Consider the following 16,086-nt stretch of genomic DNA (forward strand, 5'->3'; position numbering starts at 1 on the left):
GATATGCATTCAGACATACAAATGTATATACATACGATAGGGGCTGTTAAGGGTGTACAACACACCCACCCCTAAAAAATTTCTGTCATTTAATTTTCGCTATTTTTGTATATCTTATACATGACTTTATTTACTACCCATATACACATTTTGGACAAAATCGTTTGAGTCGAATTTGGACAGGAAGTTCCAAAAGTTACCCCCCTTTGATTGTTCACGAGAAGAAATTTTCAATTGACTAGCTATAAAATCCTTGATTTTCAAAAAAAGTTGAGTCAGTCTGGCTGTCAAATTTCATTGACTCATTCATTTGACCATTAAACACACAAATAAAGTAATTTTGTAGAGGTACACATCTGTCAAAAAGTTTTTTTAAGAACTTAAACTAAAAAAGTATGGTTCATCTAAGCTTTGAAAAATTTCTCAATTTAAATATTTTTTTTTATGAAAAAATCTATCGTTTAATTTTAGAAAAAATACTTTTTTCATATAACTGGTTACAAAAGTAATCTTCATTAATTTTTAAAAAAATTTTAAATAGCACGTTTTGAATTAATAGTTGAAAATCCCCCTCCCTCTGTAAGTTACGTTTCTGACAGCATCTTTCTGACTTGGAACGAAAACAATGCTTTGAATCTACAAATACACATAAATATCCAAACTGAAAAATATCTTTTACTTTAAAAATGTAATTAACTTTATATTTATTACAAACTTAAAACTTAACATCTGCATTTAAATGAAGATGAATAAGCAATTACTGAAAGTTTAAGACCCCCCCCCCCCTTTCTTCTTTGCAATGCAGGCCGTTTGAGCTTGGAAACAAACTATTGGTTATGTCTGCAGATATAATTGGTATATTGAATCCTGATGTAATAAGTCGTTCATTCATCTATGCAGATTAAATATTGACTACAAATATGTTTTGTTCTTATATCATATTTTAATATTGCAAACTAATTTTCTAAGGATTTTATGTCCACGTGTCCGGTTTCGAGTTCATATGTCCACACATGTACGAGATTACTTTCACACCTCTATATGAATTCTACTTGCATTGAATTTTAGTTTTTTTTAAGTGAACCAACAGTATTATATGTACAACTCTCCTGTGATGAAAATGGAATAAATATAGGTTCTTCATTATTTCAAACAAGAGGGGTGGGACCCCAATCCCCCCCCCCCCCCCCATATTGTATCCTGTTGTTTCAGTAAATAAAATGGAAAGTTTGTATTCGTATTAACTTCAATTGTACCAAATTGTACATTATTCATCAATCTTACAATTATTAATGTGCCCCAGTCATCTTCAATGGTATCAATCGTTTTTTTTTTTTTTTAATTCAAGGAAATGAGAACTGAAACTGTTTACAGAAAAGACTTTCTCAGTGGAATGCATGCGTTGTATTAATTACAGTAATAATTCTTTACCACATTTGATACTTACTTTTATTTGTATATACTTTGGCTTTCAGTTCTTTTGTTCATTTAGAACTCACTGTAAATGTTTATGTGTATTCGTGAAAAACAAAAACAAAAACACCCACATCTTCGCTAGCCAAGGGTTTCTGATACGCTACTCTCCTCATAAGCCCTTGGCATACGGTGTTAAAAAAAGTTGGGATTTTTTTCTCAAGCTGTGATTGGAGTTGATCGACATCGTTCGACCAATCAGCAATTGTTTTTTGTAAATGATATTTGCGTTCGGGATATATCTTGACTCTTTAATATCAGGAATGAAAAACGCAAGTAAACAACGATCCGTAAGATAACACGCCATTCTATGAATAGCTATATGGTGTTTCATTATCTTAAGCTACGTGCAAAATATGTGATTAAGAATCTATACTGGAGATGTAGATTTGCATTTTAACATGTTTAAATAACAAATTAACATAACTCAATACCTTCTTGTTAATTATTCTTTAAAAACATTATTTTTTTAATACGCTTTTTATTTCTGTCGATGACGCAATTGGTGTGCACCTGGTAAGAATCGTGATCATGTGAAGAAGACAATCCCGGCTTTTGTCAGCACCGTATGCCAAGGGTTTATGAGGAGAGTAGGGTATCAGAAACCTTTGGCTAGCGAAGATGAAACACCCATAATTGTTGGGAAAACAGGAGGAATAACTCAGTTAAGGGGAGGAAAAACATACATCTCCTACATTTTTAGAGTTGTTTCTCTTTGATTAGTGAACTTCTGAAAAAGGTAATTATATTGCTTAAAACTTTCTAATTTTTTTTTCAAAGAAAAGAAAAACAAGACAGTATTTATTTGCGTAATATTATAATATTGCGGAAATCTCATTGTTATGTGGCCGATTGTAATGGGAAAAAAACAATGAAGCATTAACATTTTGAGAATTAAAAAAATGCCTTTGGGTGTATCATAAATATAATTTAATGAATTAATAAACTAAATTTAAAGTAAAGAAATTTAAGAGATAATTTGACTTTTCTTCATTTTTATGAAGGGGAGGAAGTTTATTGTAAATGCGCAAATGATCAAGGATAGGATTTGGTATTCCTTAAGAAACCACAATCAAAACCTCTGACCTCATTTTTCCTTTAAATACTTTGGGATCGTATCGCTCATCCTTTTGACGCTTAAAAATTAACGTCAAATTTAACGTCAAGTTAAACGTTTAATTGAAATCGCAAGAGTTATTGTAAATGTCATAAATTTTACTATTGTTTACGATGTTAATTTTTATTTGTAATTTTAATTTATCACCTGTGCAACATTTTTAAGTAATTAATTCTGGATGGGCAATTTTCTTATCTTTGGGTCCGGCAATTACTTGTGCTTAACGTAACTTCTGCCCAGCATCTTTGTACATCCATAACGATGGTCTAACGATCTTAGCAACTTGGTTAGGAGAACAAGGTATTTAACAAGTATATGCATCAGTTTATATGCTCACAGTAATGTTTAACATCCCTGATCTTGCTTGAAAACATTGCTTTTACTTTATAGACATAGCGAATACTCTGTATTTAGAGCATTTTTGTACAAGCATTGCTAGTGTGGTTTTTATACATGGTGCCATTTTGACCCACGAGTAGTGAAATGTTGATTGATAATAAAAGATCCCATAGCAATTTGTATTTTGATATTTCATATCGTTCTTATGATTAAATAGACTTCATTATTATTTAAATTGTCACTTGTGAAATTATTTTTTGAGCACATTGTTGAGTGTCATTTTTAACTTAGAGTTATCCCCCTTTGCACTGTAATGTTAGGTAAAGCGCCAAGTTTGTTTACGTTTTAAGTGAAATAGCAAAGTTGTATTTTCTGATTGTTACTGGTAATAATTTTATTGAGCTTAAGTAGCAAATTAAATAAATGTATAGTTCTTATTCATATTACATACTACTAGTCAATATGCGAGTTTCGAGATTGTAACTCTCCTATGATAGAGGCGCAAAAAGTATCCATATCAGCATGGAAGTGGGACAGGTTGTAAATGTATACAAACGTGCTTAAATAAATGAACGGTGGTTATGGCTTTTAACATTTATTTAATGTTATAGAAAGATGATATGCTAAGCAATTATCATTTTGATGGTTTTATAAAGCTCTACTATACATATTTACAAAATTTTCTTTCATATAGGATACTAGAAAACGAAAGAACCGTCATAGTCTTTATAAGAAAAATAATTCTTTGATTGTACAAACCTTTTTCTAAAAAGTTACTGAGCTTTTTGAAGTTATTATAAGGGAAAGAGTCATTCAGAATGCCGACGTACAAAGATAAGATGCATGTGAATTTATAAGAGATCCATATCTCTTCCCTTGTTTGATAAGTTCTTATCCGCTGATATTTTCTTTTGTTCCAATTTTTATTTTCTTTTGTTCCGATTTTTTGTTCATAGAAAAAATTTATGCCTTACTTTAGTTCGGTAATTTTCGAGTTGAAGAGTGCTTCCCGACAATCAGTTATGATGATATATCGAAGATGAAATCACATAATTGTCCCACCTGCCTGCTTAAGCGTGCACAAAACTCCCCTCCATAACGAAAGAGCGCACCAAGGGAGATAATCTCGAAACTTGCGTATTGGCTGACAATATTGAATATTCTAGTCTACACATATATACTAAAGATCATATTAGTGCATGTGTGTGTGCTAAATGTAATTTCAGATTTTCTTGTTATGTAATGACTGATAAATGTTGTATTATTTTGTTTTACAGTTCTTACGTTGATGAAATAATAAAATCATCACCAGTATATTTGAGCTTTATCAATGACTAAGCCTGCTACAGTTATCTCCCCCAGTGTGAAGATATTGACTGACGGCGGACAAAATGTTATCAAAAAAGCTCACTTGAGCCTTATGCTCAGGTGAGCTAAAAACTGACTGATTATTTTACCTTTGTTTAATATCCCCGCCTGGTATAGTAGCATTGTCTCCAGTGTAAGTCAGTACCAGCTGATTCTTCCCGGGGTCGCCACTGAATGTTGCTGTGGCAACAAAGCCATTAGTGTACTGATTTGTTGGGACATTTTTTTCTGACTGGCAAATCTACCAATCCAAGCAGAAGAGCATTTTATTACACATGTATAACATTTGTTAGAAAATTATGTTAGGGTTAATGTACAAGTAGTGCTCCATTCCTTAAAAGTAATGGAGCAGAGGCCCTGAAGGGGCAGAGGCCTGTTGCTTTTAAGGAATGGATTGCTATGAGTGCATTAACCCACTTAAAATCCACTGTCTTAAATGCTTGTAATTATTGTTTGTTAATATACAATAAACAAGAGGTCCACAGGCCTTATAGGTCACCTGAGTATCAAGCAACAACTTTGCCATTTCTCATCGTAACTTTACATTTAGTAAGCTTCCTTTTAAATTAGTTAATACCCAGAAAGAGAGCAGAGGATTATCAAATAATTAATGCATTTTTACTAAGTAATCATTAGAGCCCCACCTTAACACCAGAACCCCTGACCCAGGGGCAATAAAATTCATAATTTTGGAAGAGGCACCTTTACTCATCATAACTATGTATTCAGTTTGTTTGCTAAATACCAGGATCAAAGATGATTTTTAAAGAAATAATGTATTTTCACCATATATTTAACAGAGCCCCGCCCAAACACCAGAACCCCTGACCAGGGGCCATGAAATTCACAATATAGGAAGAGGAACCCTTACTCATCATAACTACGCATTCAGTTTGTTTGCCCTGGATCAGAGAAGATTTTTAAAGAAATAATGCATTTTCACTAAGTATATATTCAACAGAGCCCTGCCCTAACACCAGAACTCCTGACCCTGGGGCCATGAAATTCACAATTTTGGAAGAGGCACCTTTCATCATCATAATCATGTATTTATTTTCAAATTGTTTGCATAATATCCAGGAGCAGAGAAGAAGCTTTTTAAAGAAATAATGCATTATCACTATATATTCAAAAGCCCTGCTCTAGCACCAAAAGCCCTGACCATGGGGCCATGAATTTCACAATTTACGTAGAGGGCTCAATGCTTATTACATTCATGCCAACAGTTTACCGGCTTGATGTCCAGGAGTAAAGAAGATTTTTATATATTGCATGAATTTTGATGGTTTGAGCCCCATTCCTCAGGCCCAGGGGGGTAGGGGTCATGAATTTCACAATTTTTACTCCCCTTCACACATAGATGCTATATGCCAAATTTGGTTGAAATTGGTTCAGTGGTTCCAGAGAAGAAATTGAAAATGTTAAAATGTTAACGCACGACGGATGATGCACACCGATGGACGAAAACAGATAGCAATAAGTCACCTGAGGTGACCTAAAAATATATAAAAGATACACAGTAAATATATATTTAACATATTAGTTGTATTTAATATATATATAGAGAGAGAAAGGCAAGTAAAGTAATATAAAATAATTTAAATCCATCATCTGTCAACAGCTTTGACAGTGTAGTGAGATGAGTGTCTGACTATCATGGTGAGGGTACCAGGATTGATTTTCAGCAGTACCTGTATGATTTTTTTCTTAATATGAAAATAGACTTTAGTTAATGAAATTTTCTAAGTTCATTTTTCGGTAGAGGCACAGGAAGGAGAATTTGATCATAGCGAATACCGTTTTCAATTAAGGAATGTTTTTAAGTTCTGTGTGAGTTATTGGTGTGTAAATCACACAGACTTGTCACCTATAGCTAGGCATATTTCATGAAGCGCGCTAGCGCTTCATAAAATATATGCCTAGGTGCAAGTCTGTGTGATTTACACACCAATAACTCACACAGAACTTAAAAACATTCCTTATATTTACATTTTACATGCTTAAATGCACCAAAAATATACTCAATGTTTGAATTTCTCGCTGCCCTATGTCGTCATATTTTATTAACGTCTCTGTAGCCTCACTGTGATGTCACTTTAGCGCGAGTTTCTCCGTGTATATTTCTATGCGAGAGTATACACAAAAATGACTTTCAAAACAATTTCACATTTGGCTTAGTAGAAAAACACAGCAAATGTAAATATTGTAATTTGCATCTCTCCATTCCTGAAAAACAATGGAGAGCTCAAACAAAAGAGTGACGTCACAAGTGGATTTTAATTTCCAAAAAGAATTTCTTAATTCCTCTTCACATGCTTCAGTTCTCCCATATATAATTGCACATTCTTCGATCACAAGACAACTAACCATGGGCCACAATGCTCACCTGAGTAACTTTGGCCCCTCTTGATCTTCATCAGCATATTCTTTTCCAATATATATCTATGTAAAATTTTGATACCCTGTTGTAACCTCACCCTACCCCCAGGGTTTATGATTTGAACAAACCTGAATCTACACTACCTGAGGATGCTTCCATAAAATACGACAATTTGTCAGTGCAACTCCTCTTAAACCACTGCACAGAATTTCATCAAACTTCGCAGATATTTAGAACACAGTGTGTAGTTGTGCATATTGCCAGGAAATTTTGATTCCATTATTTTCCTCGGAATTTTGGCACTTTTCAACTTAGATTTTTGGCTATATCTTGAATATAGAGATAAACAGTTTGTCAGCACAATTCCTCTTAAACTGTTGCACAGAATTTTATCAAACTGTGCACATATTTAGGATACAGTGTGTAGATGTGCATATTGCCAAGAAATTCTGATTCCATTATTTTTGCTCTTAGAGTTTTGGCTATTATTGAAGAAACCTTTCAGCTAGGTAATAAGGAAATCCACTGGAATCAGCTTTTGTAATGAAATTTTATGTGAAATATTTTATGACCTTAAAAGACCCCTATTGATTTTGAGATCAAAATATTAATGATTCAACACACACACACACACACAAATCTTGGATAGAAGTACACAAAAACTTCAAAGTTATGATGAATCATATTAATACGGAAGCATCCTCTGGTAGTGTAGATTCATTTTTGATCAAATTAGGGGCCACAAAAGTTGACATAGTTTTACATAGGAATACATGTATTGTAATTGGGGAAAATTCAGATAAAATTTCTTCTCAAGAACAGCAAAGCCATGATCAGTCATATTTTATAAATTTCAAAAAAATAATGGAATCAGTATTTCCTGGCAATATGCACATCTACACAATGTGTAGACAGTGTAGTACATATCTGCAAAGTATGATGAAATTCTGTGCAGTGGTTTAAGAGGAGTTGCGCTGACAAAAAAAACAGGACTGACTGACGGGGTCAAAAACATTATACCCCATGCAACTTGTTGCGTGGTTATAAAATAAAATGTCAAAATTTATTCACCTGAAATTTTTTTTATCTCATCAGGGATTAATCTAGGTTTTGGAAGAAAGTACCCTTTCTGGAGAAATTGGGAAAATCAGACGGTGGTCAGAGGTGGCCACTTCAGAACCCCAGCGGGTGCAGGGCAAGTCCTGCTGGGGGGCCCAATTGAATTTCAGCATTTTTATGATTTAGAATGCATAAAATAGCAATGTAAAACTATATTTCACATCTTCTGAAAATTTTTACCTTAAATTTCCAGTTTTTATGAAGGTAATTTACAAATTATTTGAGCTTTTTATTATTGTAAGGGGAATTTTTACTTATCTAAAGGGGAAAATGGGATATACAGAGGAAATTTTCTCTTGGGGGAAAAATACTGAATATTGGTAGTAAATATGCCCTAGATTAATCCCTGCTCATGATTATATTGTGGCCCCTCCCTAACCCCAAAGGGTCATGACATAGCCTAACTTGAATCAACACATCATTGGGATGCTTCAATATCATTTATAACAATGACCAACATGGCCTTGCTCTTTTGCAGAGGAAGTACACATACATTAGGTAAAAATTGCTCCCTTTTTTTGCCTTACTCTAACCCCAGGATCAAATTTCTGAAGGGGAAAAAAATGAATACCAACAACTTTGGATTGTTTCCATATGGATGTGATCTAGTGTGACCGTGCTGTTTTTCAAAAAAAGTTTTAAAAATAAAATCCTAATTATTACCTGGTAATTTCCTTTTAAAATATTAATCCCCAAAAGTAGTCCTACAATGTACCCTAACCACGCAACATGATTTGAACAAACTTGAATCTGCACTACCTCAGAATGCTTGCATATTAATATGACACATCATAACAATACTGTTCTTGAAAAGAAGATTTTAAAACATATTTTCTTAATATGTCATGTTTGAGCTTCCAAAAAAGTTTTATCTTTTCTGGGTCAGTGGTACTTGAGAAAGAGATTTTTATATAACTCCACCAAATTTACACCAATGCTTAATTATCTCCCCTTGAAAGAGGGTGTGATTCTTTATTTTAAAAAATAAATCCCCTTCACCCTTCAAGAATGCCTTGTGGCAAGTTTGGTTGAGATTGGCTTAGTGGTTCTAAAGAAGGTTGTAAAAATGTGATAAGTCTACAGATGACACATGACAGGTGCACACTTGACAGTTGACACCCTTCGATAAGAAAGGCTTACTTGAGCCTTTGGCTCAGGTGAGCTAAAAAAATTGTTTGTGCCCTAACTCAGGTGATAATAAAGAGCCCTAACTCAGGTGATAATAAAGACCCCAACTCAGGTGATAATAAAGAGCCCTAACTCAGGTGATAATAAAGAGCCCTAACTCAGGTGATAATAAAGAGCCCTAACTCAGGTGATAATAAAGAGCCCTAACTCAGGTGATAATAAAGACCCCAACTCAGGTGATAATAAAAAGCCCTAACTCAGGTGATAATAAAGAGCCCTAACTCAGGTGATAATAAAGAGCCCTAACTCAGGTGATAATAAAGAGCCCTAACTCAGGTGATAATAAAGAGCCCTAACTCAGGTGATAATAAAGTGCCCTCACTTACGGACACTCCTCCGGGATGGTTACCACATTTTATTCCTGTACACAGACTCAAGTTATCAACATAACTCCCAGCCTGAACTGTTGATGAACTAAAAAAAATAGAGGAATCATTAATCAAATATGATATACATGTGTAATATGTTTACAAAAGCAATTTCATTGTTATATCTAACATCACTTCGTTTACACTTTTTATCATCCATTTTACTACAGTTATTGCCGAGATCAAAATGCCGTCGATATTACTCTCCATTAACATGATTAAGTCACAAAAATCATCAAAAACATATCAGATCAGAAACACATACCAAACTTGTACAGGTGAAATGAGTATTTGACTTTATATAAAAACTAAGAATTATTAAGACTATATCAATATCATCTTTTGCAGTCTTAAACAGTGTGTATTTCCTAAAGCAGCTGATAATAGATAAATGGGGCTGTTCCATGGACCTACCCAAAATTATTTACATTCAGTTATTTTACTGATAAAGCAATGAAATAGACAACCGATTTTCCTATTTTACATTCATAAAACTAGTCAATATATGTTACAATTAAATTTATAAATGATTAAAGGACATTTTTAATCCAACGAAAGCTAAAATCATCTGCATTCCATTGCAATTGATACACAAGTAAACAAAGAAGTTGACCAGCCTCTCCAGGTGTTACATGGAACAGCTAAATCCCGGCATGGTGACCTAATTTGCTTCTCTAAAGAGGAAATGATCACTGTATTTTAGAGCCCTTGCGTTAGCCTTGTCTTAATTCAAAACATTTTGAGACCCAGAAGGTTATCTGCAACCTTCACAACAAGAGGCCCATGGGCCACATCGCTCCCCAGAGCACATAGGTTGGCTAGGACCAAACACAAATCAGTTCAGTATTGAAAAGTTTACATTTGGGGGGGGGGGGGGGAGGCTTGAATTTTAAACTACCTGAGGATGCTTCCATATTAATATAACAAATGGCTTTGTTCTTGAGCAAAGGATTTTTAAAGATTTTTTTTTGCATGGAGGTCCACGCAGAAAATATGTAAGTGGCGTTAAACTGGATGCCATGGGCTTACGTCAGGCTATGCATGCGCGAGAATGCTAGAGAGTTCGCCTCTAAGACAACTTGCCCTTAGAACAATTTACCCTTTTCAAATTAGAATATGCTAATCATTGGGAAACCTCTCTCTAAAATCTGCACATCGTATTTATGTATTCTTTGGCAGTACATGTACCAAGTTCTGAATTTCTCTTTAATATATACATGTATATCCTTATATACAAACTAAATTCTATGGTGGAAGCATTTTAAATAACATGAATAAGTAGGAACATGTTGAATTAAAAATACTAGATTTTAAAAGATAGTCTTTACATACCGGTATTTACTGGCATTAGTTTTGTGCATCAAGGTTCGCAAAATAATTTGATAGACAGTAATCCACATATAGCTTGATAGCAATGTTTTTCCATGTGGGGGAGAGGTAGAAACATCAAAAAAAAAAAAAAAAAAAAATTCTGCGTACTACAGATCTGTGCTACACGTGTACCATCTATCTTTCCAATGATAGGATATCATCCGTATAAATCTAGTACAGACAGTGTTCGAAATTAGCGTCGGCCCGTCGGTCCTGCGCCGACGTACAAACGGAAGGACTCACGAATAGTATGACTAAATGGGTCCTTGAAATAATTTTGGGCCGATGATGATATCTTCTTTTCATGTGCATTTTAAATAAATACTGAAGATTTAATTTTTTTTCCTGCGTGGAATAAATTTACGCTATATGTATGCGGTTACAAACTTTCTACGAAAAATTGTCCAAGTATACTTATAAGTACATTTTAACAACATATTGTGGTAATCTAAGAAACCTGTGTAATTTTCTACCCGCCGATTTTAAAAACAGAAATTGTAATTCCAAGGAAAAATCTAAACACATGTTAAGCTCTTTACATGTTATATATGACCAAGTAAGACTGTTTGACGATTGATGTTTTACCGTTTCATATTGTTAATACTTGCGAGTTGTAGTTACCCTTTATTAAATTGACATATTTCATATGAAGCAATAAACTTACCGAGATCATCAATACGTAAAAGTTTATTTTTCCCAAATATTTTATGGTATTAATAATTTTTGGGCCTACGCTGCCCTGGAAGGACTCATGTGGTCCCTTTCTCTGTGGGTCCTTTGGACCCATAGAAAATAATTCTGAATTTCGAACACTGAGTACAGATAACAAGTCCCAGCCGTTCTGCATTACATGTATCGAAATAACCCGATTTTTTTAAATGACAAAACTATAGGCCAATCAGGAATAAAATTTAACAACTTTGCTATGAAAGTACAATCACTCAAAGTAGGCAGATCATTGTAGAAAATGTCAACGAAAGGTAAACCTGTGCCCCCTTCAGAGTAACCAATGCACTCGTCCAAGGATGCATTGACGGTCATTGTAACAAGAATAGATATGGGTTACCCCATATCCAAGATATTGGACTTTTAATTTACTCCAATTTTCACTAGAAAAAACTGCACACGTTATGAAACTGGTGTAAAGTTCCTCATGTCTGTAGCAAATACTGTCACCAGTCTAAGCGTCACTAGCAAACAGTGCACACACCTGTGCTTGCATGACCAAATAGCCTAGGTCTACACACGTGTGATGAGATTGTCAATCGCATCTTCTCAAAGCTTCTGGCGAGCTCAGACAGAAAAACATGTTGTTTTGCTGAGAAGTTACGATTGCAGGTGTTGTATATTAACTATTCCATTATTTAAAGGAGACAAAGAAAAAAAACACACACACAAACACAAAATTAATCTTTTATGTGTTTTTAAATTGATAGAGTTAATCGATAACCTAGCATTGTTTTAGATAACGCGAGACCTTTTAGTGCAGAGCCCCTCTAGTGCTCCAAAACAGAGTTTTTGAAAAAGGGGGATGGGAGGGTTTTAGGTCACACTGTCTTACTTTTTGGTACATTTTGATTTCTTTTAAATATTTGATTTTCTGTATTTTGAACCTTCCCGCAACAAAAAGTGCGGGGAAGCTTCCAATGCAAATTAAAACTTATATATTCATATTATAACAAAAGATTTTTTAAAGAAAAAGTGAACCCCCCTCCCCAACATACTACAGGGGCATTTTGAACCTTTCTCTTCATTGATTAAAATATCCCCATAATATAAGGAGATAAATATTCTCTTATGGATACTCCCTTTCATGACTTTTTATGCACATTTCTAAAAGTTAGTTACTTTAGAAAATGGTCCAAAAATGGCATAGCCGTACGTTCACTGAATCTTCCGATGATATCAAAGTGAAATCTTTTGTGTTACGTGTGTGGATGGTCGAGGCCAGGGATTGTGAAGGTACACGGAGGAAGCAATAAGGAAAACTCTACCTAGAGAGCAGAAACGGTAGAGATTGAAGAACTTATTTTATTGAAAATACCAGATGTAAAAATATATTATATATTACAGAAAAAAACATTCTTTCTCTCTTCCTCTTTCTGCAAAAGTAAAGGGGGTTCCAACACCCGAACCCCCCTTCTTGGATCCGACAATGGAGATTACGATACCTGCATGCTTAAGCCTCTTTTAATTCTGTTGTCAATTTTAAAGGCTACATTACAATTATGATAGATACTTAGATCAACGTTTCATATTCATATCATTTCAAGGTCATGATTTTTTTTATCATTACAGCCTAATTAAGTAGACTTAAATAACGGTGAAAATTACAAAAAAAAATTAAATTTAATTACACCTTTGTAAAATCACTAAATCTAGAAACTTTCTTTAAATTTCGTTTAGAAACACATGCAAATGGTCTATGCTGTCTGGAACAGCTAGCTAAACCTCACACCTCACACCTCATACTTGATCATTGAAGAACACATGGTACAGTCCCTGAAACGTTCTACTTTCCCACTTGAACGGTGAGCGAACGCTGAACGAATGCAGAGCGAACGGTGAGTGAACGATGTGTGAACGCTGAACGCAACTTGGTGAACGATGTGTGAACGGTGAGCGAACGCAGAACGCGAACGGAGCGCAAACGCGAACGCAAAGTGAATGGTGAACGAACGGTGAACGCAAGATGAACGATATATTCGGAATGCCTCTGATCTTTTCCTTGCATTGAAACTATTTTATTGTATTAAAATGTCAGGTGCCAAAAAAAAAACACACACACACAAAAAAACCAAATAATAAATAAGTAAACAAATAAATGAATGAATAAATAAGTCAACAAAATGAATTCTCCAAAATTGTCCTAAGAAAGACGGTGCATGCACATTACCGGTAAGTTTTTAATCACACGATTTTTATCGCATTAAAACATTGCAGTTGTTGCCAAACGCTGAAGCATAAAAGATATTGTTTTTATTTGGAAAATAAAAATGTTTATTCTTATTTGATCACAAATCAGAGAAAACTTATGATTTATAGAATTAATTAAAGTGGTTGTAACTTATATTCATATATATATATATATATATATATATATATATATATATATATATATATATATATATATATCTCCGTGTCAAGGCGATTTCGTGTAAAGTAATGAAAAAAAAATTAATTACATTTATACGCTCATATTTTAAACTTTTAATACAATAATATATTATGTGTCATTTCTATTTTTCATTATGATTTATTGAGCAGACGTCTACATGTATCTCTAGATGGCCGTGATTATACTCGGACAAGATGATACAAAGATAATTTTTCATATTATTGTTATAAATTCAAATTTCAGAACTTGATAGTTAAGTAATATGGTGTTATAGTTTTTATTAAACAGACAAATGAAAGAGAGAGAGTAATATTGTTTTAGCCACCCCCCTCCTTTCAGGCTTCACCAAATGTTTGTACCTATATCAAACAAAAACTCTGAAATTTTTTTCTAAATATATCAGACAGTGAAAGTAACTTTTTTTTTTATCAACAAATCATATCCATTTGTTTGACAGTCATACTCGTTTTTATTTTCCTACTTCAAGTTCACACGAACTCCACGTGCTTGTCCTGTCAATCAAAATCATTCGACACTGTGCAGGTGTGAAAGTTTCGTCACATCGAAGACGAAGTGCGAGTATTTCCAACAAGCTATAACATTTATTTTTATCATTTCTAGATTTGATTCCAACATTTGAATAATAAATTAGTAAATACATTGGGCATTAACACTTGAATGTGAGACATACTCTCTGCCAATTTCAAATACCACCGCCGACACGTGTACATTTTGATCTACTATTGTTTTGTGACTTTTTTAAGATGCATGTTTGTTTTGAGACTGAAATTTTTGTTCTAAAAAAGACCGTAGCTTTTTTTTAAAATGTTAATTAAAATATTCTGGAAATACGGTACTGACTAAGTCACCGATTTAGGGGGAAAGGGGGGGTATTAATCATATCGAATGGCAAACATATAAAGTTACGGTGAAGAAAGATTTTTTTTCTCTATAACTATAGACTTTACATATTACAGTAGAGAAATTCTGTAGTGCATTACATTTTAAATAAATATTTCCTTTAACCACACTATCAATTTAATTCGTTCAAAAGATAATAAATTGACAGGATATCCGCAGTACTATGTATAACCCTCAGAACTAGTTCTATTATATTTTCTGTAGTAATTGAAAAAAAAAACGTATTAGAAATAAATATTTTCGTAATTTTGCTGCGTAATTATTTGACTTGAATAATTATATCTCCATTAACGATTTGTCGTCTTTAACAAAACAACAAAATGTTGCAGTGCTTGAAGTATTTGCACGTTGCCCTTAGTTAAATTTAATATTTCAGCATCGTTCTACATAGGTACAGAATGTGCTTGTAACAACATTTATTTTCCAGAGTAATTTAATAAATAACCTAACTGCTAAGTTAGAACAATAAAAATATACATCGTAGATATTTTTCCTCATGAAATAATTATTCTTCAAATACGATATGTTAGTTAATAAATTAAAAAAACCTGTAACTCCTTAACTACAAAAAGATAAGTCCTTTCACTTCGGAGTTCCGAATGACAATGAAAACTGAATGATAGGTGAACGCTGAACGCAAGGTGAACGCAAAGTGAACGGAACGAAGAGCGAACGCTGAACGCTTTGTGAACGATGAACGCGAGCGCACGGTGAACGGTGAACGCAAACAGTGAACGGAGAGCGAACGGTGAACGCACGCTGAACGAACGTTGAACGCACGCTGAACGAACGGTGAGCGAACGGAAAAATGGGAAAGTAGAACGTTTCAGGGACTGTAACTGGTTCCATATTTATTAACAAGCGAATTCATATTCCAATCAGTGAATGAGCGAATGAGCCTAGGTGAGTGAGACAAAGTGAGCCTATGTGAGTGAGCCTAAGTGAGCGAGTGAGTCTACACGAGCGAGTAAGCGAATGAGGTAAATAACTGAAATAAACAAAATCAAATACTATAATACTTATATACCAAAAAGACAATAACGGTGTTCCATAGAAAAAAGCTCACTTATAAACCTTATCATAATAATAAATTAAATTACTATAAAGCATATTAGATAAATTGAATAACAATAACTAATTCTCGTGACTTCAGTGACTTTAAACTTTACAAAAAATACCGGTCTGAATAAGTTTTCAATACACAAAAACTCTATAAATAATCACCAAACAACTTTACAAATAATAGGTATGAAGTTACAAAAGTTTCCTATAAAAATTTACATGGTAATAGGCCACAAATCGTAAGAAGGTAGAATGTTACATG

The 16,086-nt window shown here is 33.8% G+C and overlaps 1 protein-coding gene across 1 annotated transcript in view; it reads right to left on the reverse strand.

Moving 5' to 3' along the window:
* LOC133188157 (uncharacterized) overlaps positions 1 to 16,086 on the reverse strand; it is a 30,452-nt gene that overhangs the window by 10,213 nt on the left and 4,153 nt on the right. The window contains exon 2 of the mRNA XM_061323539.1: positions 4,387 to 4,538. Within this exon, the coding sequence (XP_061179523.1) occupies positions 4,387 to 4,538 (152 nt within the window). The remainder of the gene's footprint in view (positions 1 to 4,386; positions 4,539 to 16,086) is intronic.

The sequence above is a fragment of the Saccostrea echinata genome, unplaced genomic scaffold (assembly GCF_033153115.1).
Source record: "Saccostrea echinata isolate AGI-Se365-2 ecotype Australia unplaced genomic scaffold, CSIRO_AGI_Sech_v1 ptg000016l, whole genome shotgun sequence".
Lineage (NCBI taxonomy): Eukaryota > Metazoa > Mollusca > Bivalvia > Ostreida > Ostreidae > Saccostrea > Saccostrea echinata.